The sequence below is a fragment of the Equus asinus genome, chromosome 14 (assembly GCF_041296235.1).
Source record: "Equus asinus isolate D_3611 breed Donkey chromosome 14, EquAss-T2T_v2, whole genome shotgun sequence".
Classification (NCBI taxonomy): Eukaryota; Metazoa; Chordata; class Mammalia; order Perissodactyla; family Equidae; genus Equus; species Equus asinus.
In genome coordinates this window covers 24,316,791-24,343,924 of record NC_091803.1, presented here as the reverse complement: position 1 = coordinate 24,343,924, position 27,134 = coordinate 24,316,791, and the positions used below count along the sequence as shown (strand labels likewise).

General features: G+C 44.2%; 1 protein-coding gene and 2 long non-coding RNA genes across 3 annotated transcripts; 1 reads left to right on the top strand and 2 right to left on the bottom strand.

Annotated features, from left to right (window-relative positions):
• The first annotated feature begins 23 nt into the window (after positions 1 to 23).
• Positions 24 to 18,476, top strand: LOC139040178 (uncharacterized). The gene is made up of 3 exons (XR_011494180.1): positions 24 to 78; positions 9,165 to 9,218; positions 18,340 to 18,476. It is a non-coding gene; the product is annotated as an uncharacterized lncRNA (long non-coding RNA).
• ZNF843 (zinc finger protein 843) lies at positions 5,426 to 6,765 on the bottom strand. Its single transcript, XM_070485375.1, is given in 7 exon segments — positions 5,426 to 5,630; positions 5,632 to 5,699; positions 6,111 to 6,253; positions 6,320 to 6,366; positions 6,369 to 6,451; positions 6,454 to 6,537; positions 6,540 to 6,765. Coding segments are annotated over 7 exon segments (570 nt in total). The 5' UTR covers positions 6,622 to 6,765; the 3' UTR covers positions 5,426 to 5,567.
• On the bottom strand, positions 10,979 to 12,212 carry LOC139040177 (uncharacterized). The gene is made up of 3 exons (XR_011494179.1): positions 12,116 to 12,212; positions 11,881 to 11,970; positions 10,979 to 11,220 (listed from the first exon to the last, which is right to left on the bottom strand). It is a non-coding gene; the product is annotated as an uncharacterized lncRNA (long non-coding RNA).
• Positions 18,477 to 27,134: the final 8,658 nt, after the last annotated feature.

Genomic DNA, 27,134 nt, shown 5'->3' with positions numbered 1-27,134 from the left:
TTTCTATATTTAAAATGGGGCCTGACTGGCATGAAGTCCTTCTCTCCAGACAGCTGCTATACTGTGCCTCTTATTTTGGTAAGCGGACATTTAAAATACAATATATGCCTTTCTTTTTATTGTTGCAGGGAACTGTTTTTTTCAATACTGTCTTCCCAGTGGCTGGCACACAGTAGGCCTTTAATAAATATTTGTAGACTGAATTGTGTCCTTTCGAATCTAAGTTTTTTCATCTGTAAAATGTATAATAATGTGTACCTTAAATCATGTTTATGAAGTTTGAGTAAAGTAACATAGAAATATGCCAGCTTAGAGTCTGGCACCTAACAGTAGCTCGGTATATGTATTAGCCACAGTTCTTTGCAAAGAACAGAACTCACTCTAACTAGTTTTAAAAAGATAAGCAAGAGCCAGTCCTGATGGCCTAGAGGTTCAAGTTTGGTGCTCGCTGCTTTGGTGGCCTGGGTTCGTTACCTGGTAACGGAACCATGTCACCTATCTGTCAGTTGCCATGCTGTGGCGGCAGCTCACATAGAACTAAGACGACTTACAATAGGATATACAACCACGCGCTTTGGAGAAGAGGAAAAAAAAAAAGAGGAAGATTGACAACAGATGTTAGCTCAGGGTGAATCTTTCCCTGCAAAACAACAACAGCAAAACAAAACACAAAGATAAGCAACTGAGAATCTTAGGTAGCTCACAGTATCCCTGGTGTGGCCAGAGCAGCCTGTGATCTACACAGGCAGAAACACACCAGTCTGTGGGCCAGCTGCAGTGAGACACCACCACGGTTCCACTGCTGGACACTGGATGCCAAAAACTTCATCACTGTTGCCCTGGAAAGCCAGATTCTTCCACCCTCACCCCCTCCTTGAAAATGGATTCTTCATGAAGCTTGCATCCTTGAGTTGCTCTCTTCTGAATCAGAGAATCACGTGGGCATGAACTGGCAACACCTACGTCATTGCCTGGGTCCTGGCTTTGAGAAAGGCTGAGAAATTGAGTTCCAGCTTCTGCCTTAGGGAAGCAGGAATTGCATCTTGGAGAAAATCCCCAAATATAGGAAGAGTATTCAAAAGATGCTGGACAGCCACAAACCTGACAAATGGAATAAAGAGTGGTGTTTTTACCTGGAAAGGTTCTAGGCTCCCCTCTCTCCACGCAGAGTTTGTTGGTCATTGCCAAATAGTTCCCTGGGGATTCCCATCCCTTTGTCTCAGCTTGGAAGTTCCCACTAAGAGCTTTTCTTGCTGGTACTTGGTGAGTGCCCTGAGGGTTGCTCCCATCTCTGCTGCTGTCACCCTCATGTGGTACGCAGAGCCCTCTGTTGCGGCAGTCTTTTCTAGGCTGATCACTGTGTAGAGGCAGTGCAGAGCCAGCTCCTGCAGTCTTTCTACTCACCTTGTTTCACAAGTTCTCACTCATACAATTAATTAATTGGGCTACTGCCAAAGCTCCCAGTTTCTAGAGGTTTAGGTTTTTCTTTGCTTTCGGCAGAAAGAAGAACAACCTTACCAGTTGTTAGGTAAACCCCAGTGAGTAGCATCCTAGCCCGTTTTCAGACATTCCTCAGCTGTTGGTGGTGAAGGGTATGACTCCGAGTCAGTTTCTCCTGTGCCTCTTTCCTGGGCTGTTACATACCATGATCATATTTTCCAAAGCAAAGATCAATTCCACATGTGATCTACTAAATATTAATTTTATTTATGGATGCTCTAGGACAGAATATTTGAAATTGGCATTGTCCCAGAAAGACAACTGAATGATGATACAGGACATGGGTTAGCTACGGTGAACAGTAAAGGGAGTTGGAGATAAGACAGAATCAGAGTAGAGGCCACCAGTGGGCTAATGACAGTAGGATGATACGGTCTAAAGAGGGGCTAGAATCTCGTTATAGTGGACATCTATTGTTTTGTGTCATCTGTCCAACACACCCATGCCTTCTTCTTCTGATAATAACACCCCAGCTTTTCTTTGTGAAATCACCTCCACCACCTGTCATTTTCAGTTCAGGTGGGGTTGACTCTCTCCTCCAGCTCCAAGAGGGACCACATGACCCAGGCCTAACCAATCAGAGCATTCCGTTCTCCTGGCCATAGTGATTGGTTTGGGAGGGGCACAGGTCCATGAGTCTCAATTTTGGGACTTCTTTCTTGGACTATGGAGACACAGTAGTACTTCAGCTAGACTTGGAGACTCAGATTGAAGCCAATATTGAAATCATTTTTCAGAGCATACCTGAAAAATGGGGAGAGATCTAGCCGTGTTAATATTATTTGAACCCCTGGATCAAGATGTGCCAGAGTTGAGAAAGATCTGTATCCTTAGGCTTTTCAGTTACATGAAATAACAAAAAGGCAGCTTGAGTTGGGATTTTAAGTCTTCATTAATTGCTAAACATTTTCTTTGAAGCTATGGACCTCTAGCTTCAAAGATCTCTAAACTTTCACCAGCAAAATTTCAATTTCTGTTCCCCTGTACTATGATCCATGTTTTATTGAAAGTTTTTTGCCTTCTTTTGATATGATAGATAGAAATGTCTTTAATAAACATTCTGGAGTATGTATGGTTTTAATGAGTTCAACTGAATGGCCTCTTGAGGTGAAGGCATCTAGTGTTTGTTAAAATGTAGTCAAATAAATTACATATTGAGATATAGTCCAACTTGCTAAAAGTTTCATGGTTGAGTCTTTGTACTTTTATTTTCTTCTTCCATTTCCTAATAGTGTAGTGTTATGTATCAAAATAAATCTACATACAGGGCCAGCCCAGTAGTATAGTGGTTAGGTTCGCATGCTCTGCTTTGGTGGCCCGGGGTTCATGGGTTTGGATCCCGGGCATGGACCTACACACCACTCATCAAGCCACACTGTGGTGGCGTCCCATACACAAAATAGAGGAAGATTGGCACAGGGCCAATCTTCCTCAGTAATCAATCAATCAATCTATCTATCGGCTGCAATCTGATTTCTCTGGAATATGTATCTAATGCTGGGACACAAGATTTTAGCTGAGCCAGGTGCACTGGTGCTCAGTTGGCCTCATGACTCGTGTAACTCAAGCCCAGACAGCGGTTATACCTTGGGCAAGAATCTGAAGTTTCTGCTCCCATTATGAGACCTTCATCTCACATCCTACGTGCTGTGTTCACTATGCCAACTGATATATAAAGAGGCCCCCAAATGGTGACTTATTAATCTTAGATATTTTCTAAACCAGTATTTTGCCACCACAAATGCTGATTACTGAAAATACATTTGAAGGCTTTTCTGTACTATCACTGATGCTGCTGAAAATTGGATGAGACCAACCTGACAATGTGTGGTAATCTCATTACTACAAATGTATGGATGAAATGTACTGGACCCAAGTAAACAGCACTGTTTTCACTTGCTTTTCTCTGTTATCACTATAGAAATAACCACGGAACTGTTGAACAGGAGGTGAATCAATGATCAAGTGTGGTCACTTTGGTTAACTTTCCAAGTGTGTCCACGCTGTATCTCAGGAAGACAAGGATCAAAGAAACCTGAGTCTTAGCATAAAAACCTTGAGCAATTGGAAGTGGTTCCTTGATTCAATTAATATTTACTGAGCACTTGCTGAGTCAGGCAGTGTATCAGAGTCTCTGCTCTCATGGAGCTCAGTCTACTGGGGGAGACAGATGTGTGATCAGACATTTCCGATGGTTAACTATGCCACTTCAGCAGTTACCACACCAAGTGTGTGATTGAGAGTTTGGGAAAGCTTTCAGTGGAGCTGTGGCTCACGTGATCAGTAGGATAAGTTTAGGCAACAGAGAAGGGGGAAGCATATTCTGGGCAGTTGAGGGAGATAAAACAAGTGTAAAGACCCAGAGGTGTGAAGGGCCATGGCCAGTAAAGCTGCAGAGGTTGGGCAAGCCAAACTGAGAAGCCATGGATGCTGTGCAGAAGCATTTGAACTCTATTCTGCAGGCCATTTTGGGGTGGAGGTGGGGGGTGGGGGTGGGGAAGGCACCAATGCTTTTAAGCAGGGGAGTGACTTCAGATTTAGTGTTGGAGTTTGAGGTTTAAGAGAGAAGTTTAAGACATGAACAGACATTTCTCCAAAGAAGATATACAGGTGGCCAATAGACACATGAAAAGATGCTCACCATCACTAATCATCAGGGAAATGCAAATCAAAACTACACTAAGATATCACCTTACACCTGTTAGAATGGCAAAAATAACCAAAACAAAAAGTGACAAATGTTGGAGAGGTTGTGGAGAAAAAGGAACCCTCATACACTGTTGGTGGGAATGCAAACTGATGCAGCCACTATGGAAAACAGTATAGAGATTTCTCAAAAAATTAAAAATAGAAATATCTTATGACCCAGCCATCCCACTACTGGGTATCTACCCAGAGAACTTGAAATCAGCAATTCCAAAAGTCCCATGCACCCTTATGTTCATTGCAGCATTATTCACAATAGCCAAGATGTGGAAGCAACCTAAGTGCCCATCAACTGATGATTGGATAAAGAAGATATGGTATATATATACAATGGAATACTACTCAGCCATAAAAAAGACAAAATCGTCCCATTCACAACAACATGGATGGACCTTGAAGGTCTTATGTTAAGTGAAATAAGCAAGACAGAGAAAGACGAACTCTGTATGACTCCACTCATAGGTGGAAGTTAAACATAGAGACAAAGAGAATTGATTGGTGTTACCAGGGAAAGGGGGGTTTGGGGGAGGGCACAAAGGGTGAAGTGATGTACCTACAACATGACTAACAATAATGTACAACTGAAATTTCACAAGGTTGTAAACTATCATAATCTTAATAAAAAGTTAAAAAAAAAAGAGAGAGAAGTTTAACCAGTGGATTCTATGGATGATGAGCCAGAATGCAGAGACTGGAAGCAGGGGAAGCTGATTAGGAGTCTTTTGCAATAATCCAGGCAAATGATGACAAGGATTTGCGCTTCAGGCAGAAGCACTGGCAACAGAGAAGAGAGAGTGGACTTGAGAAAACTTTCTGAAGCAGAAGAAGTAGGATGCGGTGCCTGATGGGACCCGAGCTGGAGGTGCAGTGCAATGAGAGAAAGAGGAATCAAGGACTCGGGGAGCAAGCTTGGAAACTGGATATTAAGGACTTCTTTGCAGTTTGAATTCTCATAGAGGAACTCGGCCTTTTTTCTTCACTCTAATAGCACATTGTTGGGAAAACCAACAAATAATTTTTAAAATAACATTTTAAAAAGCATAAGAGAAATAATTTATTAATCACTGATATTAAGACATCACTTAATATTATCCTTGGCCAAACTGAGGGCATGCCCGTACTTCAGTACTTTTGCATTTCACCTACCACATCCCGAAATCCTTCTGCAAACTGTGAGGTTTGAGGGAAAGGAGAGAGGAGAAGGATTCAGGAAAAAGAAAATAAAACCAAACCCAAACATTCAGCACTTCTGAGGAAGACTGATAGTAGAGAAAGGCCTTCACAGATAGTACTGGGAGAAGGAAGGAAATGTGTCGCTGATCCCCAAGTCCACCTGCAAGGCTACCAAAGAAAGGGATCACCTAGGGCCGCACCGCATGAGTTCTTTGGTGTCTGGCAAGGTTAGATCTCCGGCTGAAAACTTTCCCACATGGAAGACACTGGCAGGGCTTCTCTCCAGTGTGGGTTTGATGGTGGCAAAGGAGTGTGGTGCCCTCTCCAAAGCCAAGGCCACACTGGTAGCATTGGTAGGGCTGGTCTATATTATGAGTCCTCTTGTGCTGTTTCAGAGCAGCCTGTTGCCAAACTGTTCCCCACAAGTCCCACACCTGTATAGCTTCTGGGCCCAATCACTCCCAGCCTCGTGAGCTGCCAGCTGGGCAGTCTGCCAGTGCCTGGTCAACTTCCAGGCTTCACAGGAGCACTCCTGGCACTCAGAGAAGCCAAATTCCGTTCCCCTGAGTGCATCCGCTGGTGGTTGACCAGGTGGACAGGGTAATTGAAGCCAGAGCCGCACTCTACACACAGGTGTGGCTTTTCTGCTAAGTGGCTCTTTCTATGCCGGATCAGGGAGGAGCTCTGGGTGAAGCGCTTCCCACACTTGGAGCAGATGTAAAGCTTCTCACCTGTAGGGGTGAGCTGGTGTTGAAGGAACTTGCTGATGGCTGGGAAATTCTTTCCACACTCAGAACAGGGAAACTTGGCAGCCATGACTGTTTCTGGTTCACCATGGAGGGTGAACTTGGAATCTGGAATCTGCAAGAATGCACTGGGGACAGACATAGGGCTTCAGGCCAGTATGCACTCCTTGGTGAGGCAGCAGCAGAGAACTGACTGTAAGGCCCTTGCCACATCCCCCACGGATATATGGCTTCTGCCCAGAGTGGATTCGCTAGTGCGTAATGAGGTTGGAGCTTCCACAGAAGGTCTTTGTATACTGGGGACAGTGATAGGGTCTCTCACCAGTGTGGACCCTTCTGTGCTGGATGAGGGATGCACTCTGAGCAAAACCTTTCCCACAGGCCCCACACTTGTAGGGCTCATCTCCCTGGTGAGTCTGCTGATGCTGGAGGAGGTTGGAACTTTGGCTGGAACGTTTTCCACAGTCAGGACAGGGGGAAGGCTTCTCACCAGCATGACTTCGAAGATGATGGGTCAGAGAGTAACTATGCCGGAAGCTCTTGCCACAGTGGGTGCAGCTGTAGGGTCTTGCACCAGGCACAGGTTTCCCGTGACCAGTGAGTTCACAGTGTGGGAGTGGTAGCCAGCCTCCAATTTTCAAGGAGTTATCTTGAGATTTCTCTAATTTAAGATTCTTGGCAACGTCATCTGAAGTTTCTTGAGATTGAGTCTAGAAATAGATGACACTGTTCTTGGGCATATCCCTTGATGTTCTCTGTTACTGGGCCCTTCCTCTTGAATAAACTTGTCCTCATTCTTGTTCCCAATTCCTGTGGAAGAAATTGGAGATTTCAGATTCCTGCACCATAATTCCCTCCAGAGAGGGAGAATAAACCACAGAAGATAGTTTTCTATAAATAGTTTTCTATTTATAGATAGATACCGATAGTTTTCTGTAAAGAAGATTTTGCTTTCAGAATCAAATAGTGTGTCTTGATAGTAAGATTTAATTTAAAACATCACTTGGGGTTACAAGATTTTTAGTTGTCTTGGACTTTTGTCATCTTCATCCTGAATGAAAGTATAGCAAGGAAGGATCATTCATATTAGCCTGGAACATCTGAGCACAAACCATCAAGAAAGAATCAACTTCAACAGCAGAAGAAAAGACATTAGTGTTTTATTGGCTAAGGTGATTAACAGAAGGGAGCCACTCAGACCGAGAAGATAATTAAACAATTTGTCACAGACAAGATTGGAAAGTCTAATTTTTAAAAAGAGGCTATAGGTAAACTTGTAATTTTAAATCTCAAAAATCAAATTAACCAAGATGAGAGTTTGCAATAAGACTAGTAAATATCCCAGTGGCTCATATAGAAGTATGCTAATTCTGTTTTTAGGCCTATCGAGGCTATTAGTCTAGGTTTCCCATTACTTGGAAATGAGGACTGGGGGACACTGCTTCTGGCCTCTCTGAATCCCAAGACTTGATCCCTGGCCCTCGGTTCACTCTCTGGGCCCCCCTGCTTGTGCTTCACTTCACAGCTCTACTGATATCTGCCCCTGACCTCTTACCTGAGCTCCAAGCCTGCAACTCATGCTGCTCCCTGGATACTTCCCCCTTAATGCTCTGCCATCACTTCAGATTTAATATCCCTCTGCCAAATAATTGCTGACTCCCAATTTCACTCTGTCAGTGGCATTAGTTTTCACTCTCTTGGACATCTAAACTTGAAATGGTGAAACTTCTTTTGACTCATCTCTCTCCTTCCTTCCCCAGGAGTGAGCTACTATTTAAAAGTGATGTGCTATCATCAGTCACCAGGGAAATGCAAATTAAAAGCCATGATGAGTACCACTACACACCCACTAGAATGGCTAAAATTAAATAGACTGACAATACCAAGTGTTGCCAAGGATGTGGAGCAACTGATATGCTCATACATTGCTGGTGAAACGTAAAATGATCCAGCCACTTTGGAAAACAGTTTGATAGTTTGTTCACAGTAAATTAAACAGCCCTTACCATATGACCCAGCAATTCTACTCTTAGGTATTTGCCCAAGAAAAATGAAAACATGTCCACACAAAGACGTTTTTACAAATCTGCATTGTAGCTTTATTCATAATAGGCAAAAGCTGGAAACAATCCAACGTCCATCAACTGGTGAAGGGATAAACAAATTGTGGGATATCCGTATAATGGAATACTACTCAGCAACAAAAAGGAACAATTATTGTTACATGCAACAAATAGATGAATCTCAAAGTTATGCTAGACCAGAGAAGCCAGATACAAAAGAGTGCATACTGTATTCCATTTATATGAAATTTGACAATAGGCAAAACTAATTTATAGAGGGGGCCAGCCCTGTGGCTGAGGTTGAGTTTGCACAATCTGCTTTGGTGGCCCAGGGTTTTGCCAGCTGGGATCCTGGGCATGGACATGGCATCACTCATCAGGCCATACTGAGGTGGCGTCCCACGTAGCACAACCAGAAGGACCTACAACTAGAATATACAACTATCTACTGGGGACTTTTGGGGGGAAGAAGAAGAAGGAAAAAGACTGGTGACAGATGTTAGCTCAGGTGCCAATCTTCAAAAAAACCCCTAATTTATAGGGGGAGAAAGCAGATCTATGGGGCTGGGTGGGGGAGGGAGTGGCTAACTGCTAAAGGGCATGAAAACTTTGAGGGGTAATGGAAATGTCATATATCTTGATTGTGATGGTGGTTACACTAGTATATGCATTTATCAAAAATCATCAGACAGTACACTTAAAATGGGTGCATTTTATTACATGTCACTTCAATAAAGCTGTCAGCACAGATATGCCAAGCTTTTTCTAAGATGTGGAGGGTAGACAGGAGTATCGATGCTGATTGCCCAATTATTTTTAAAAGATTTTATTAAAGTATAAGTAAAACAATAACAGTTTAAATAGCTAGTACTTATAGAGTACTTACTATGTGCCAGGTACTGTTCTAAGAGTTTCCATATATTGACTAAACCTCACAACAACTCACTAAGATAGAGACTATTTTCCCATTTTACAGATGAAGAAATGGAGGCAATGAAAGGTCCTAACCTTGCCAAAGGTCATCCATATGGTAAGTGGCAGAACCAGGACTCAAACAATCTGGCTTGAGAGCTGCCTCCTAATTTCTATGTTACCATGCCTCTCATTAAGACAATTTTGAAAAAGAAAACCCCTTTCCTCCATAATTCCACCTGCTCTAAGAAAATATTTTCACGTTTGCATGTTTCTTCAGGGTTTGCCAACATACCTACATATTTTAACTACTCTATAATCACAGTTTAGATACTGAGCAAGAGGCAACTACTCCAAGCAAAGCTGAATCTAAATTTGCTTTCTAAAAAGATGTGCACTCTTATTTTACTCATGTACATTTGCTGGTTCATTCATATTCTTTCATAATGATATTTTAATGGTTACATACAATTCTTTTGCTTCAAATACCAGATTTTATTCATTTTCTTTATTATTGGAATATATCATTATTATAGAGAGAGCTCTAATGAGCATCTTCATGCCATGCACAGAGCTTAGTCTCTCCCTGTTGAAACTCTTGTGTAGGTATCATCCCCAGGAGCACACCTGCTGCTCCACAGAAGCAAGCCTCTGGTCTCCACAAAGCAGAAGCTCTTCTTATATTAGGAATAGCTGCCGTTTAATTTGCTAGTGCCTGGGATGGGTCAGACACAACGACCCCGGCCCATTCATGCTCTTGAGGGCCACAGGAAGACCACAGCAGTCCTGGCAACTCTCTTCTGGGAGTCAGCTGGGACATGTTAGTGCAATTAGCCTGTGACAATTAAAAGTGCCACAGGCTGTCAAACTTTTATCTATTTAGCCACCATAATCCATCATTCTTTCTGTGACTATCACAGCTGTCCCCTCCTACATTTTCTGTCACTAATCTAGTCCAGGCTTTCCTTACCTCTTCCTGCTATTATTGTGTTTCCTGTTGGTCTTTTTGGTTGTTTTGCCTTTCTTCCAATTATCTGACAAGTCTGTCAGATCTATTTCTTATTGTAGGGCAGGGCTCCCCGATTATTTTCACACTATGGGACACAGAGAAAACACTAAAAACAATCTGTGCAGCACACTGGGATAAAAACTTGAGGCTGCTCCCAGCTGAAGGTGCCTGGCCCAGTGTTTCTGGTCATCCCAGGCCCCATCCTGTCTGCCCTATGGGTTAAAGCAATGGGTCTCGACCTAGGCTGCACATTAGAATTATTTTTTAAAAATTCGTTTGCCCAGGCTGCACCCAGGAGTGATAATAGTAACATACACCCAAGACTGAGAACCTTTGAACTAATGGGATAGCTCAGTTTATCCTCAGTAACCACAGCTTATCCTTCTTTCACTACAGTGCCTTCCTTCTGAGAAATGGGTCCAGGATACTAATAAACTAAGGTCAAGGCCCTGAACTGAACTGAGGAGGGTGCAGCACTCTGTAGCTGGACTCAATATTACATGATCAAAATCTATCACCAAATCATCTAAGCCTAAATGAGTGTCTCTGGGCTGGGGATATACACACTTTTAGTCTCAGTGGTTTAGTGCAGAGTTCTGAGAAAGCCGGACCCGAGGGAGGCGGGTGTTTATGCCAGTGTGTGTGTGGGGCCGTGTTAAACGCAGAATCCAGGGGGAGGCCTTGGGAATAGCAGCAGGAGGCCTAGATTCTTAGGGGAGGGGCTGCAGTGCAGTAAGCGCTGCTTGAGGAATAGTTGTCAGATGAGCTAGCTAACCCAATAACTGGACTCCAGGATGAGAATGTGATATCAAACCTGAAGTGAGTTCACTCACCCATTGTGCAGCAAACCAATCTGTGACACCAGGTGTAGTGGGAGAAAACAGGAATTTTATTATTGCACAGCGCTGAACAGGGAGAAAGGGCAGCTAATGCTGAAATCCCAAACTCCCTGAAAACCTACAAGGAAGGGTTTTTATTTGGGGTTTTAGGCAAGGGAGGGGGAGCATAGCGCCTTGCTGGTCGCAGCTTTCCCACCAGCCCATAGCAAGGAGGAGATAACAAATCCAGGTGGTTGTCTTTGGCCATTTGTCTCCATGGTGGGTAGTGGATTCTGGAGGCAGGAAGCCAGGGAGTAAGCAGGGAAGGAGTGCTTTGGTTTTAACCACATATATGTAGGGAAACTGATATCAGGGCCAGTATCAAACGGAGGGTGGAAAGCTGTAAAGGGCAGTGGAAATGCTTGTCCTGCCCCTTCTACCTCTGGTACAACCAAAGTGCTTGCGGGGGTTCACGGAGCGTCCCATCAAAAGGCCTCGGCAGAGGCGTGTTTTCAGAAATGCGCCCTGCTCCAGGTAGGAGGCAACAGGCCCGGGCTGCGGCCCTGCGCAAGCTCTTACCCAGAGAGATCCCACACCCGCCAGACTCCTGCACAGTGGAGACGAGCCAGTCACCCCCACTCTCCAAATAAGGCCACACCCCAACTCCGGGAAGGCCATCTAAGGAGCTGTTGAAAGCCCCAGGCCCGTGAGGGCCGACCACCGAGAGATCACGAGGGTTCCGAGCCCGCGTCCTCGCAGCAGGGCGCCGGGCTCGGCAAAAGGACGCCGCTGAGGCCCCTCCGCTGGCAGCCTCCAAGGGGCCTGCTGGGAAATGTAGTCACTCGCAAGGGGCGCCGGGAGTAGGAGGTGCCTTGACCCCAGCTCCGGAAGCCAAGTATGAGGGTGTCCTCCTCGCCCCCGAGTGGGATGCTGAGGGCCCCGAGCATCCTTACCCAGCCTCGGCCAGGGGGCGCTCTTTTCCTGGCCCGTCTTGCTTGCTTCTCACTTCCCAAAAAACTTTCCCCATCTGAGCCCTGGCATTCCTGGGAAGGGGGCGAAACGGTCAGAGTAGTTAGTGAGCACACCACAAAGAGCCGCGTAGGAACCGCCATCCCAGTCCTCAACTAGAGAGGAAACGGCTAGGGGCGAGCTTTCCTCAAGCGAGAAGTTCTAGAGCCCTGTGCCCACCGTTAAGCCAGATCACCGCAGCGAGCGTTCAGCCGGGCACCCAGGCCCCGCGGCCTTGAGCGCGCTCCTCCCCCAGGCTCCCGGACGCGCGCGTCACCTGGGAATTGAAAGAGGGAACGACGTGTCGAGGGCTGGACTACAGCGCTCCCTAGGGTCAAGGAGGCGGTGATGGGGAGCCGGGCTGGAAAGCGCTGGAGGTTTAAGACGGCCACATTGAGAAGGGACGAGATGCAAGGTTAGGATTAGGGTGAGGCGAGTGAGACGCTGGCTTCTGGCACGGAATTTAAGCGGGCACCCCAAACTAAGTAATCAACATAAATATTTTAATGCAATATTTCAAAAAATCAAAATTAATAAAAAAATTCAGGGTGAACAAAAATATCTAAATTTTAAATAAAGACGGGATTCAACCCAGCATTTTCACGACCCTGCCTGACTCACCTCACCCTAATCATGGCCCTGGTTCCAATAAAACCTTGTTTACAAAAACAGGTGGCTGGCAGTGGCTTTACTTGGCTGATTTTTTAAAAAGTTGCACCAAAGTATTGTTTATCTTGATCCGAGTATTTTCGTGCCCCTTAAACTTTGCACTAGAGGCTAATGCCTCACACATCTTACCCTCGTGCCCCTCTGCCAAGTCCCTTCAGCTTTGGCAGCCACATATCTGCTCCGGTTCCCAGAAGTGGACTACATCTGGAAAGGACCCTGATTGTCATCTAAGTTCTGCCACGAGCTGCCTGAGTGACCTCAGGCCAGTCACCACTCCCCTTTCGCCTCAGGTGGCCCTTGTAAAATTAGGAAGAGTCCAACTAAATGATTGGGAATAGGCTGGTAGTTCTAAAAAGCAGTGATTCTCACAGGGTGGAATAAAAGATAAAGACTCAAAAATTTCACTAGAAATTCACATACCTGTATATGAGTACAAAATGGTCCTAGAACCACTGTTTGTAGTAGTCAAGAATTGGAAACAATCAGTTCATCAATAGTCAAATGGATATATAAATTAATAGTATTTCAAACGGTGGAATACCACGCAGCAACAGAACGATTGACTACAACCATATGCGACTACAGGGATGCACCTTGCAAACACTGTAGCACAAAAGAAACAAGACAGAATACATACAGTCCAATTCCACTTTTATAAGGTCCAAAATCAGGCAAAGTCACAGACTATTGTTTAGAAACCCATATATAGATGAGAATCTATAAAGACAAGCAGGAAATTATTATCACAAATGTCAGGGTAGTGTTTATAGCCCTAGGAAAGACACCATTCCACCTTCTATGATGTTGAATTTACCCTCAGGCTGTATCCTAAATCCTGACCTCAAATCCTCTGCATCACATCCAGGGGAGAAGAGAACATCTTTTCTAGCAAATCCCAGTGAAAGAGAGAGGAAGTTTCTCTGTCTCAGAAGCCCTAGCACACATTTCTTCATATTCCATTGGATCTGAACCAATCACACTGACCAAGGGGAATGGGATACGTTGACAGGCTTAACTTAATTAGGGCCTGCCCTTGGATCTAGGGGTGAGATAAATCTTGCCCAAACCATAAGGCCAAGAATGGGAGGCAAGGGGATGTTAAAAAGAAAAAACAAAGTAGACTTCCAGTTTCCTGTCCAGCATGTTAGGGGCTTGGAAGTCATCACTCTGTTCTAACAAGTTAAAAACTAAACACGCTGAAAATCAACAACTCTTCTTAGATCTTTCAGAGGATTGAGGTCGCAGGGCAAACTGCTGCTTCCAAAATTGAAGAGACAGACAGATAGACACAGAGAATCACATTTTACTGGAGTGCACCTCTGGAGCTGGCACTAGGGTAGGAAAACTTAAACTGTAATTGACAAATTGCTGGAGGCTCAGTGGAGACAAAGTTGAGAGTTAAAACCTCCAGGTGGGCCCAGTCTTAAGGGTCCCCTGCACTGTCATGAGTTTTACCTCCAGGAGCTCAACTAGGTTCTCATAGCAAAGGTCAAAGAAAACTCCTCTTGTGCTTCTGTTGGGGTGGGGGCAGCCATTTTGAAATACACCCAGAACATTCTTTTCTTCATAACAAGGCCTGCCCTCGACTGCAACTACACGAGGAGGAACAGAGAAGCACTTGTGAAGGTCACAGCCCAGAGGCACAGCCTCACTAAAAGACTCCCCTGGGACCTAATCATAGGACAATAGAATCTCTTCCCCCTGCACCTTACCACCTCACCAATAGCATTCCTGGATAACAATGATGGAATCCAAATGAAAGAACTGCATGTCTTAGACATTATTTGAGAAGAACTCTCTAGGAAAACCCAAGGACAAGAGGAGACAAAAACAAGGGCACCAGAGGAAATTTTAGCCTCAAACACCTACAGCTACAGCAAACAGTAAACAGAAAACACAGCCTAACTCCTAGCCAGATAAACATAAAATCTTACACAAGAGGCCTGTTTACTTCAGTTCCTTTCACCCGGTACCTCATATCTGACTTTCAATAACAATTACAAGACATAATAAAGACAAAAAACACACTTTGAAGAGACAGAGAAAGCATCAGAACCAGACTCAGATATGGCAGAGATTTTGGGATTATCAACTGGGAATTTAAAATAACGACGATTAATACGCCAACAGCTCTAATGGAAAAAGTAGACAGCATGCACTACATGGGTAACTTAAGCAGAGAGATGGAAACTCTAAGAAAGAATTAAAAGGAAATGCTAGAAATAGAAAACCCTGTAACAGACATGAAGAATGCCTTTGTTAGCTCATCAGTAGACTGAATGTGGCTGAGAAGAGCTTGAGGAAGTACCAATAGAAACTTACAAAACTCAAAAGGAAAGAAAAAAAAGAATGAAAAAGATGCACAGAATAGCCAAGAACTGTGGGGCAATTGCAAAAAGTGTAACATATGTATAATGAAAATATCAGAAGGAGAAGAAAGAGAGAAGGGAACAGAAGAAATCCTTGAATTAATAATGGTTGAGAATTTTCCAAAATTAAAGACAGAAACCAAACCACAGATCCAGGGAGTTCAGAGAACACCAAGGAGAATAAATACCAAAAAACAAATCTAGGTGTATCATATTCAAACTGCAGGAAATCAAAGACAAGGAGAAAAATCTTGAAGGAAGCCAGAGGGGAAAACATCTTACTTGTAGAGGAGCAAGGATAAGAATTACATTAGACTTCTCTTCAGAAACGACGCAAACAAGAATAGAATGGAGTGAAATATTAAAAGTGTTGAAAGAAAAATCTCAGAATTCTGTACCCAGGGAAATTATCCTTCCAAAGTAAAAAAGAGATAAGGACTTTCTCAGACAAACAAAAATTGAGGAAATTTGTTGCCAGTAGACCTGCCTTGCAAGACATGTTAAAAGAAATTCTTCAGAAAGAAGGGAAATTATATAGGTCAGAAACTCAGATATACATAAAGAAAGAAAGTGTATTAGGAAAAGAATAAAGGAGGGTAAGATAAAATATTTTATTTTTCGTATTCTCAGTTGATTTAACGGATAGCAATTTGTTCAAAATAATAATAGCAACATGTGTTTGGTGATTACAACTTACAGAAAAGTGCAATAAATGATAGTAATATTCTAAGGGATGGGAGGGAGAGTATTCTGTTCTAAGGTACTTGTACTACCTGTGAAGCAGCATAGTGTTATTTGAAGGTGGACTTGGATTAGTTGCAAATAAATGTATATTGCAAACTCCAGGGCAACCACTAAAAAAGGTGCATGAAAAAAGAAGTATGATTTACATGCTAAGAGAGGAGAGAAAAGGGAATCATATAAAATGCTCAGTTAAAACCAGAGAGGGCAGAAAGAGTGGAAGACAAAAAACAAAAAAATAACTACAGTAACAACAAGACAAAGAATATGGATAATGAATAGAAAATGGTAACAAATATAGTAGATATTAATCCGCTATATTAATAATCACTTCAAATGTCAATGGTCTAAATATACCAATTAAAAGACAGGAGATTTCAGAGTGGATTAAAAACAAAAACAAAAACAAGACCTAACTTAATGTTGTGTACAAGAAATCCACTTCAAACTTGCTGTGGTCTGAATGTACACTAGTCCCATTCATGAGGGTCCTCCTCTCATGACTTAAGCACCTCCCAAAGGCCCCATCTCCTAATACCATCACCACTGGAGGTTAGGATTTCAACATATCAAATCAAAAGAAAGCCGAAGTAGCTATATTAATTTTAGACAAAGCAGACTTCAGAGCAAGGACATCTACCAGCAAAAAAATCATGCTTTACATAGTGATAAAGGGGTAGATTCTCCAAGAAGACTACAATCATTAAAGTATATGCACCTAACAACAGAGCATCAAAATACATGAGGCATTGGGCCAGCGTGGTGGCACAGCAGCTAAGTGCACATGTTCCGCTTCGGTGGCCTGGGGTTCACTGGTTCAGATTCTGGGTGTGGACATGGCACCGCTTGGCAAGCCATGCTGTGGTAGGCATCCCACGTATAAAGTAGAGGAAGATGGGCACGGATATTAGTTCAGGGCCAGTCTTCCTCAGAAAAAAGGGGAGGATTGGCAGATGTTAGCTCAGGGCTAATCTTCCTCGGGGAAAAAAAGTACATGAGGCAAAACTGATAAAACTGCAACCTTTATAGTTGGAGACTTCAACACTCCTCTATCAGTAAGTGACAGATCCATAGGCAGAAAATCAGTAAGGATATAGTTGAACTGAGCAGTACCATCAATGAACTGGATCTAATTGACATTTATAGAATATTTACCCAATAACTACATTCTTCTCAAGCTCACACAGAACATTCACCAAGATTGGCCACATTCTGGGCCATAAGACACATCTCAACAAATTTTAAAAAATAGAAATCACAAAAAGTATACTGTAAGAGCACAGTGGAATTAAATTAGAAACCTGCAACAGAAAGATAATGGGAAAATTCCAAAATACCTACAGATAAAACAACACACTTCTAGATAACACATGGATCTCAAGAGAAATATTTTTAAAAGGAGATTACAGGAAGGAAGGGAAATGACTTTTCAATGATCTATCATTCATAACACTTTTGGTGAATATAAAAAACACTCAACTCAAATAGGCTTGAACAATAAGGAAATTTATTGTCTCACATAACAGGAATCCTAGAGGCAGGGTGGTTTTGTAGTTAATTAATTTAGTGGCCCTACAATACTATCAAAACCCAGGTTCTTTCCATATTTCTCCTCTGCTTTCATTAGTATATTGGATTTTCTCTTCAGGCTTGTCCCCTCCTGGTCACAAGATGGCTGTGACAGCTCCAAGCATTACATCTTCCTAAAACAATGCCCAAGGGTTGGGAAAGAGAAGTCCCTTGTTAGTGTCCTTTTTAAAGAATAGCACCAAGTTTGATCCCATTTGCTTATTTTGGTCCTGAGAAAGCAGATCCTGTTGTGTCAACTAAGTCATCAAGAAGCAAGAAAGTTGTACCAACAAGGATTATCGTCCTTGGAGAAGTAGATTTGTCCCATAATCATACAACTTTAAAACTGGAAAGAACCCCAGAATCCTAGGAAGTTTTTTCATCAGGATTCCAACCTTCCTGGGCCCCATGGGTGAGGCTAAGTCAAAATTTCTATCACCGGGTTAAAGTGTACCACACTCAGACTCTGCTGGATTCCACCAGTTAAGAGCTGTGGGAGTTTGGGCAGTTTTGTGACTGTATTTGGAGATAGCATTAACAAAAGGATAACAAAGGCTAAATAAGGTCTTAAGGGAGGGGCCTTAATCTGACAGGACTGGTGCCCTTATAAAAAGAGGAAGAGACACCAGAGCTCTCTCACTCTCCTTCACCATGTGAGGACAGGGCAAGAAGGCAGCTGGCTGCAAGCCAGGAAGAGAGCGCTCACCAGGAACGAAACTGGCTAGCACCTTGATCTTAGACTTCCCAGCCTGTGGGAAAATAAATTTTCGTTGTTTAGGCTGCCCAGTCTATGGTATTTTGTTACTGCAACCTGAGCAGACAAATACAAGATGATGGTGAGGTTATAGCTAAAGGATATAGGGTTTCTATTGGGGTAATAAAAACTTTCTAAAGTTAATTGTGGTGATGGTTGCACAATTCTGTGAATATAAAAAAAGGCATTGAACTGTACAGTTGAAAATGGTGAAGCATATGGTATGTGAATTATATCTCAATATAGCTGTTTTTAAAAAATACACTTACGGCTTCTTTCCTTCACTGCTATCCCCCACTCAGATCACTCTCTTGGGGAAGCCAGCAGCTTGTCGTGATCAGCCCTGTGGAGAAGCCTACGTGGTGAAGAACTGAGGCTTTCAACCAACAGCCAGTGAGGAATTGAGGCTTTCTGACAGTAGCCATCTTAGTAATGGATCCTCTAGTCCCAGTTAAGCCTTCAGATGGCTGCAGCCCTGGATGATAACTTGACCACACTTTCATGAGAGACCCTAAGCCAGAATCACCAGCTAAGCTGTTCCTGGATTTGTGATTTTCAGAAACTGTGTGAGATAATAAATATTTGTTGTTTTAAGCTGCTAAATTTTGGGGTCATCTGTTCTGCAGCAATAGATAACCGATATAGTAGCTGTAGTAACAGTAGTCACCAAGATGTGAAACTTCTCATGACTCTGAAGTTCCTCCCAGCTCTAAAATCCCATGATTCTGTGACATCTGCTTCTCCAAGGAGGAGAATCCTTGGCCAGCTGAGCAGGTGCGTGGCTGTTTCTTTGATTTTGACAGGAGTTACATCAGATCAGTGGGGTGACAGTGGTTACCTCAGGCCAAATCACACTTATTGGGTTTGTATAGGGGAAAGTATGGCTTCTGTTTGGCTTTTTGAAATGTCCCTCATCACTACCTACACAATCTCCCCCTTTCTGAGAAGAAAGGATGTCAGACTTGCTAGAAGCTGGTGCTTGTATCTCATTCCTTCTTCTGCCTCTTCACCTTCCAGGAAGGGGATCCAGCATACAGCTGAGGGACATGACAAGGAAGTCAGGAGAACCAAGGAGTTCCCAGCTTAGCAGGAAGTTCAGGGCTTCTGGAGGTATATTGGTTTCCTAGGGCTGCGTACATTACCCTATAATGGATGACTAAAACAACTGAAATTTATTCTCTTGCAGTTCTGGAGTCCAGAAGTCTGAAATCAAGGTGTCGGTAGGATTGCACTCCCTCTGGAGGCTCTATATGAGAGTCCTTCCTTGCCTCTTGTAGGTTCTGGTAGCTGTGACCTTCCTTGGCTTCCTTGCTTGTGGCCACATCACTCCCATCTCTGCCTCTGTCTCCACATCTCCTTTTCCTCTCTGTGTGTCTTCTTTCCTTTATGAAGACACATACCATTGGATTTAGGACCCACTGGTAAATCCAGGATGATCTCATCTCAAGATTCTTAATTTAATTATATCTACAAAGACCTCTTTTCCAAATAAAGCAGCATTTACAAGTTCCAGGAATTAGGACAGGGATATATCTTTGGGGGTTCATCATTGAACCCACTACTAGAGGTAAATGGACCTGGTTCAAATCCCAGCTCTAACATTTTCTCGCTAGGTAACCCTGAGCAAGTCATTCTCTTCTTCACCTGCAAAGGGGGACAACTGTACCTAATGAGTGCAGAGATTGTAAGGAATGCCTTAGACATAGAAAGTGCTCAACAAGGGTGGCCATTGGGAGGCAACTGGGATAGTTCCCTCCCCTAAATTCCTCTGGAACCCTGACATTCTGTCCCACTCCTTTGTCCTTCATCATTCATTGCCCTGCTTATCGTTTCATGGCAAAGTCTTATCTTTCCAATAAGTTTTCACTTCTAGAGGGCAGGGCCAGTCTGTATTTCATATTTTACCTCTTTATAGTCCCTAGAATTATAATAATGGTGACAGATGTCATCACTGAGGCCCTGTATGTACTGGGTACTTTATATGCATTATCTCATTATTCACAGTAGGCATTATCTTACCCATCGTACAGGCTAGTTCACTGAAGTTTAAATAAGTTAGCATACCCTATGAGTGACAGTGTCAGGGCAGGAAACCAAAACTACTTTATGTATTTTAAGCTGTGAATTAGTTGAGTACAAAACTATTGGCTAGGCTAGAGCTCTAAGGATGGCTCTGTTAACACTACCAAATTAACTCACTAGTGGAGCCTCTGCTGCAGCCATGAAAGTGAGGAATCAGGAGGCTCCCCTTGGAACTACTAAGTTGAAAAACCACACAATTGTAGTCAAGGCCACTTGTGTATAGTTGTACAGGTTGTACACTATACAAAGTTTTCTTGATGAAGAATAAATGGAGATTGAAGTCAAGCCCATGCTCTACTCACCAAGCCACATACCCTGATGTAGGACTGCCTCCACCAAGAGGAAGGTGCTGATTTTTCTTTGCACAAACGCATTTTTGACTCCCTAAGTGACATACTCACAGTCTGTGTCTTCCCAGAAGGGGCACCTTTTTCTTCATGTGGTGCCATATAAGCTAGAGGAGACTTGGATCTTATTTGCAAACCAGGGAATAGGAAGCCACTTCATTGCCTCTAACCTGCCTCTTGACACCCACAAGGTTGGCCATTAGACACTGCAACACTGCTACAGAAAACCCACGTCTCCTCTATCTTACTGGTCATCAGAAAATAGCCAATAGCAGCAAGAAAATGGCCCCTGTTTCATTTCCACCTTCTAAACCTCATGCAAGGGCGTCTGAATGGATGAACCTAATGTTCAAGGGAATCTAGGAAATGTAGTATTTAATTTTCCAACATCTATAGTCCAGGGAGGTTTATTAGAAGAAGGTAAGGATAGATTCTGGGTGTCAAATGACATGCCAAACCAAGTTTTAATGCAGGTAAAAACCCGTGCTCACAACCATGCATCCCTCACATAGTAGAATCATTGAGGGGTAGCTCTGGAAGGGGCCTTGAAGTCCATCTCATCCTATCTGCTCATTTTACAGATGAAGAAACTGAGGCCCAGAGAAGAGAAGTGATTGGGGGGTGGGTAAAGAGTGGCACAAAGAGGCTAGTATGGGTGTGTTACCCAAACTGAAGTGGGTTCCCTCCTGGAAAGTTAAATCAGACGCTCCACCAGAAGTAGTTGTCTCACAAAGTAAAGTATATTTGTGGAAACAGGAGACCATGAGGAATCATTTCCAGAGTCATGGCATCACTGAACAAATGGAAGCAGGGACATTTATTTTGGATGGGGAATGAATATTCAAAAGGGAGAGGTGGGTGTTCTCTTGCACAGGCTCAGTTGGAAAACAGGCTTCCACATACACTGCAGGTTATGGTAATAAGGCTGAAGCTCCTCCTAGAGAGATCTTAGTATTAAAAATAAGGCAAAGGTCGTAGGCGTAGCTCCTCTGTGGTGAGGCTGGATCTGGTTTAGGGTGGTTGGTGATTGCATCTCCTTAACATAACAAAAAGAAAAAGAATAATTTGGAAAAACAAAATATCCAAACCCACCCTTGAGTTCCTCGGGGTAACCCTTTGGTGACAGGTGGGCTGGAAAAAAAACCTGCAGGATAAGTCCAAAGTGTTTCTGACTTTACAAAGATTGAATGTGTTGAGCCTAATTCAGCGTCAAGAGGATGCTGGCCGTTAGGAGACGTAAGCATTTTGAAGTGGGAAGAGGTAAGAAGAGAAAGGGCCAGGTGATCTAATTCTAAGCTTCAGGATTTTTTTGCTTTTTTAATTTTGAGGGGGAAATGTTGAAGCAATAGAAAAATTACCTGTAGGAAAATAAAAACAGTGATATTCTTACCTAAAAAAAAAAAAAAAAATCTGTCCAGGGTACTGATAAAGCTCAAAATCTCCAGGTTGCAAACACTTTCACATCTGCTTATGTGTGAGAATTTAGTGACTTGTACCCAACTGTAAGTGAGCAAAAGTGAGGCCACCTTGTTTTGCTAAATGGCTCCAGCCCCTCCTCTGTGTGACTATTCACTGCTCTGCACGTACTTTAAAAAAAATTCACGTGCTCTCCTGATTTATGGCTTCTGCTTACGTATATATTCCCCCATACCTTGATAAATTAAAACTTTGTTTTATGAGTTTCTCTCCAGGAACAGGCTGACCACAGGCAGGAAACACATCTACAAGGCATCCATCACAGCTGACAGAAGAATGGAACAATGTGATGCCTGGAGCCTGTCACGCCTGGAGACCAACACCCCTGGACCCCCTCCTTACTGCCCATTTTCCCTATATGACTGCCTCAAGATTCTGAAATCCTTGAAGATGGGTTTTTGAGGCATTAGTCACCCGTCTTCCAATTAGCCGGCTAATCTAATTAAACTTCCTTTCTCGATCTCTAACTCGTCGTGATTAATTGGCTCAGATCGTGGTGAGCAGAGTGAGCCCATTGCTGGGCATCACAACTGCTTGGAAAACGTGAGCAACTGCTGGCACAGAGCTGCCAATAGGTGCGAGGCTAAAATCTCTGGAAGCAGTTCTCTGTGCTCTGCCCTTGTCTCTTTTGACTTCTTCCACACTCCTCACTCTTGCCAAGGCTTTCCTTGCAACTCATTTGGGGATTTTAGCCCCCAGAAAAATGCTACCACCACCCTAAATGAAACACTCCGGTACTACCATACTCTGAGTGTTTAGATTTATTTTTCTAAATTTCCTTTTGAAACAGAAAACTTGCAGAAAGTTGCAAATCCAGTACAAGGAATTTTTCCTCCCGGAACTAGTTGAGAATAAATTGCTGTCTTGATGCCTAATCACCTCTGAATACTTTAGTTTGTATTTCTATCTACAAGGCCATTCTCCCATATAACCACAAAACAACCATCAAAAGCAGGAAATTGACATTGTGGGGCATCAGAATTGGCCACCCCAAGATGTGTCTCTTTGGGATAAGGATTATTTTTGGCTGGTTATTTTTTAAAAAACTCCAGACATGGAAAAAGCTCTGAAAACCAAGTAGAAGTTACCTTTTGTAAGAGACATTTACTCCTGTAAGCAAAATCTCTATTTGTAAAGATATCTCCTTCTCTGTACCAGGAAGAGGAGGATGAACTTACCTCTAGAAACTCTTATCAGTGCAGAAGGCAAGGACTTAAATCTGCATAATAACCTTACTCTCGTTTACTGTGCTTTTCTGGTAATCTCCAATAACTGACTCCCCTGACCCCCAACATCCTCCTTTGCCTTTAGCTGAAGATGGTATTTAAGGTGGCAACCTCAGCCATTCTGGCAAGTTGCTCGGTTTTCCTGGGTTTCTCCCATGTATACACGTTAAAAGCTTTGTTTGATTTTCTCCTGTTATTCTGTCTTATGTCAATTTAATTTGTAGCCCAGCCAGAAGGACTTAGAGGGTAGAGGAATTCTCTTCCTCCCCTATACCGTCAGAACCTCGGACACTGCTCAAGTTTTGCCAGTTAACCCAAGATGTCCTTTACAGCAATAGGACACATTTCAGAAGCACACACTGCATTCAGTTGTCATGTCTCTTTAGTCTTCATTATTCTAGAACAGTACCTCAGCCTTTTCTTGATGTTATCTTAAAACTTTTTATTAGTGGGATGGCACTGCTCCAGGGCCATCTATCTATATTTATAGAAATCTATATTTATTTCTATTATCTATCTATGCCTTTATTGAAAATCATGATTCCACTTTGATACCTCCAATTCCAACCCAGCACCATAAGGGCCACCTGAGTTTTCTCACTTTCCCTATTGGTGTTTTTCTTCTCCAGCACTGAGAAACTTGATTCTCATTATCCTTAAATATGTAATTATTTGATCAACACCCAGTGTACCCAGTCTCCTATCTCTCCTGCTAGCTCCTTCCCTTCCACGATGCCCTCCTAACCCTGTCAGGCTCTGACACCTGTGCTAGGCCACCATCTCTCGTGGGTGCCTTCTTCACCCACCTAGGGCTCTGCTACCTGAAGTGGCCCACTGACTTGCCCCAGTCCTCAGCAGAAGCCTGTCTCACTCTGTCTACCTCTAAAGGCTTTAAGACCTAATTGCTCAGGAAAGGGAGGGGAGTGGAAGGGGGAAGAGCAGATCTCCTTTGAAGAACTTTTCTTTTTCTTTCCTCTTTTCTTTCTTGCTTGTCCTTTTAGTCTGCCTAATTCTAACATTCTTTCCTTCTTCTAATTTGCAATTTTTAAAGCCATTAGCTTAGAAACCAGATTGCCTAATTCATTCATTTACTCTTTCATGATACAAAGTCTTTTATTACTGAGTAAACTGAGGGGCCCTAGGTTCCAAGTGAGGCCTTTCCTGGGAGTTAAGTGCAAGAGCTTGGGTGTGTGGACTTGGAGACGTCTGTTTTGAACTTCCAGAGGCCCCCTTTACTTCACTCCTGGAGCTCAGCTGGATTCTGGATGGGGGAGGTTGGCAAGCCTGGGAGAGGTTGCACATGGTGAGCAGGATGTTAGTCCCTCTTTTTTTATCACTTATGGAATCCCTAGGATCTGTCTCAGAGAGTATGGTTAGCTCAGAGAGCTGACACTGATGGAGAGAGGTAGATGAATTGTGTGGGTGGGACCCCTGGGGTCCAGGAGAGGAGGAGACTGGGACTCTCTAGTGATGGGTGTCCTGAGCTACAGATGCTGGAATTCCAATCGTGGCTTCTTCCAGCCAATCCTAGGGAGAAACAGTGAGCCTCTGGGTTAGAAATTTCACTCAGAGATGATGACTGGAGTAGGGGTTACTGCTCCTTCATAATTAAGAAAAATTCTCCGTCCCCAAGTTCTTCACAGTCATGGCCCCAGAAGAAGCTTCTGTCTCTCCCTCCTCCTTTCCAACTCTGAACAGCTGCAGCACAAGGGCTGAAGCAGGTCTTGGGTCAAGGGTGGTGAGAGGTAGCATGTCCATGGCCTGGAACAGCGTGTGTGGGGAAGCAGTGGTAGGAGGGAGTGGGGGAGACAGGCTCCATGGGCATTTCCCAGGAATCAGAGACTCTTAAGCCATGAGTTCTAGCCCTGAAGCCAGAACCTACCTCAGACATCCCCAGAGATCTTCACACCACTGGGTTCAAAATCAGCCAGGAGGTAAGGTGGAGAGGGGAGTGTCCTACTATGCTAGAGGGGGTTGTCATGTTCCTGGACTTCTGGCCTCTTCTCCCCGTCCCACCCTCCATGGGTAACTGGGATCAGGGAATCCCAGAGCCCGGCTTTTGCAGGTCTTGGATCTGGCCAGCCACTCTTCCCCACACTCCCCTACCCCCCAACCTGCTCCCAAATGGCCCCCTAGTCTCTGCCACTGCCCGGGGATTCACCCATCCTCACGCCCTGAAGTTAATAGCCCTGGGACCTTCAGCCCTGTAGTTGAACTAGGGTAGGAAGTGGGCAGGTCTGCCCTGAGCCGGCTCACCCTCCTCAGCCCTTCCTGGAATAGTCTCCCTACTTTTCCTCCACACCCTTGGGAAGTGCACCGGGATCCCAGGGAAGAGAAGCTGCAACTCACCCAGGCAGTGATCAGACCCTCCTCAAGGCCCTCTGTGCCTGCCCTACATGGGATGCTGGGGACTCAGCAGGGATAATGCAGAGTCCCTGTCCTCCTGGAGCACGTATAGGGAAGGGAGGAAGAGAGTTTGGCTTGGGGGGTGCTGTTCCAGAATTCCCATTGCCCCTCCCAAAGCACCTGACACATCATGGTTGAACTTGGAGGTGAGCAGGACTCTAGCTGCCAGATAATGGCCACATTCCACAGTACCAGCCTCTGTGTGGCCCACCAGGCCCAGACGGGGAACCTAGGTCCCAGGACTGGGTGAGATCAGAGACAGAACTAGATTGTATTGGAATCAATCTCACACCCAGAACTAGGCAGAAGCTCAGCCAGCTCAGGGGAGACACTGTTACTGACTCCCACCCCCTCCACAGTCCCCCCAAACTTTAGTGTTTACAGATTTACAGAGAGCCTCCACACATGTTTGCTTGTCTGCCTCCCACAATAGTCCTGTGAGGAATGTCTGCCAGGGACTATCTCCTCAAGGCTCATAGGGCAGGGGCCCAATATTCTGACCTCTGACCAAGGCCCATAGGGTGTGTCTTAAAAGAGAAACTGGTTCCACAGCGTGGAAGGGTCTTTCTCACCCATAGTGTAGTATGGGGATCGTAACTCCTAAATGCTTTTCTGTAGAGGTTAGGCAAGGAACACAAATGACACATGCTAGGTCAAGGATACAACAAGTGGCCCAGCTACTGGCCCAGTCCTGTCAACGAGTTGCTGCTGTAACGATCCAGTGTTGCTGACTTTTCTGATCTTCTCTCTCCCCTCACCTCCAAAAAACACCAAACTAGAAATCTAGATTGTGATGTGAATTCTCCTGATTTAAATGGTGGCTTGATCGTTTAAACACACACACACAGTGAAGGCCAAAACAGGCATGTTTGCCATCTCTGGCCTAAGCATTAGTCGTGCACTTGGGTAGTGCGGCTGCTTCTCCTCCCAGCTCAGGGCACAGCGAATGCCCGATAAACACCTGTTGGATTAAGCCCATCCCTCCTGCTTCCAAGGTCTGGCCTGCCTCTGCTCTGGGCAGGACACGTTTCTGCAATTTGAGAGGAGATGGGGCCCGGGGATACTGGTCTTAATGTGAGAAATTAGTTGCCAGTTCTCTGAATGGGATCTTGCAAACAAATCCTCCTCCCAGGCCACCTTCCTTATGTACTTGACATCTGTATGCAGTTACAGATTTTGCAGAGTACTCAATACAGCTCTAAGGAAGCTGAGGCCCAACACTGGTAAGCAGTATAAACAGGACCTGATCAAGCAACGATTTATTGAATGCCTACTGCGCATGTGCAGGGCTCAGGCCTCCAACAGAGACGCTGGCTTGTCCTCTTTGAAGTGCTGTTGAGGGGAACCCAGCAAGAACCCTGCCCAGGGGCATTTCTTGTTCCCAGCTTGAGGAGACAAGTGCTATTCGTTAGCTATCACCTCAGTGAAGCCTTTCAGGCTTGCTCCAGGTGAGGCCCTTTCTCCACTGCCAGCATCATGCATTCTATGTTACTGGTCCTGAGTCCAGCTCCTTCATGACACCAGGCTACCCCAGGACTGGGGCTGTCTCGCTCACTTCTG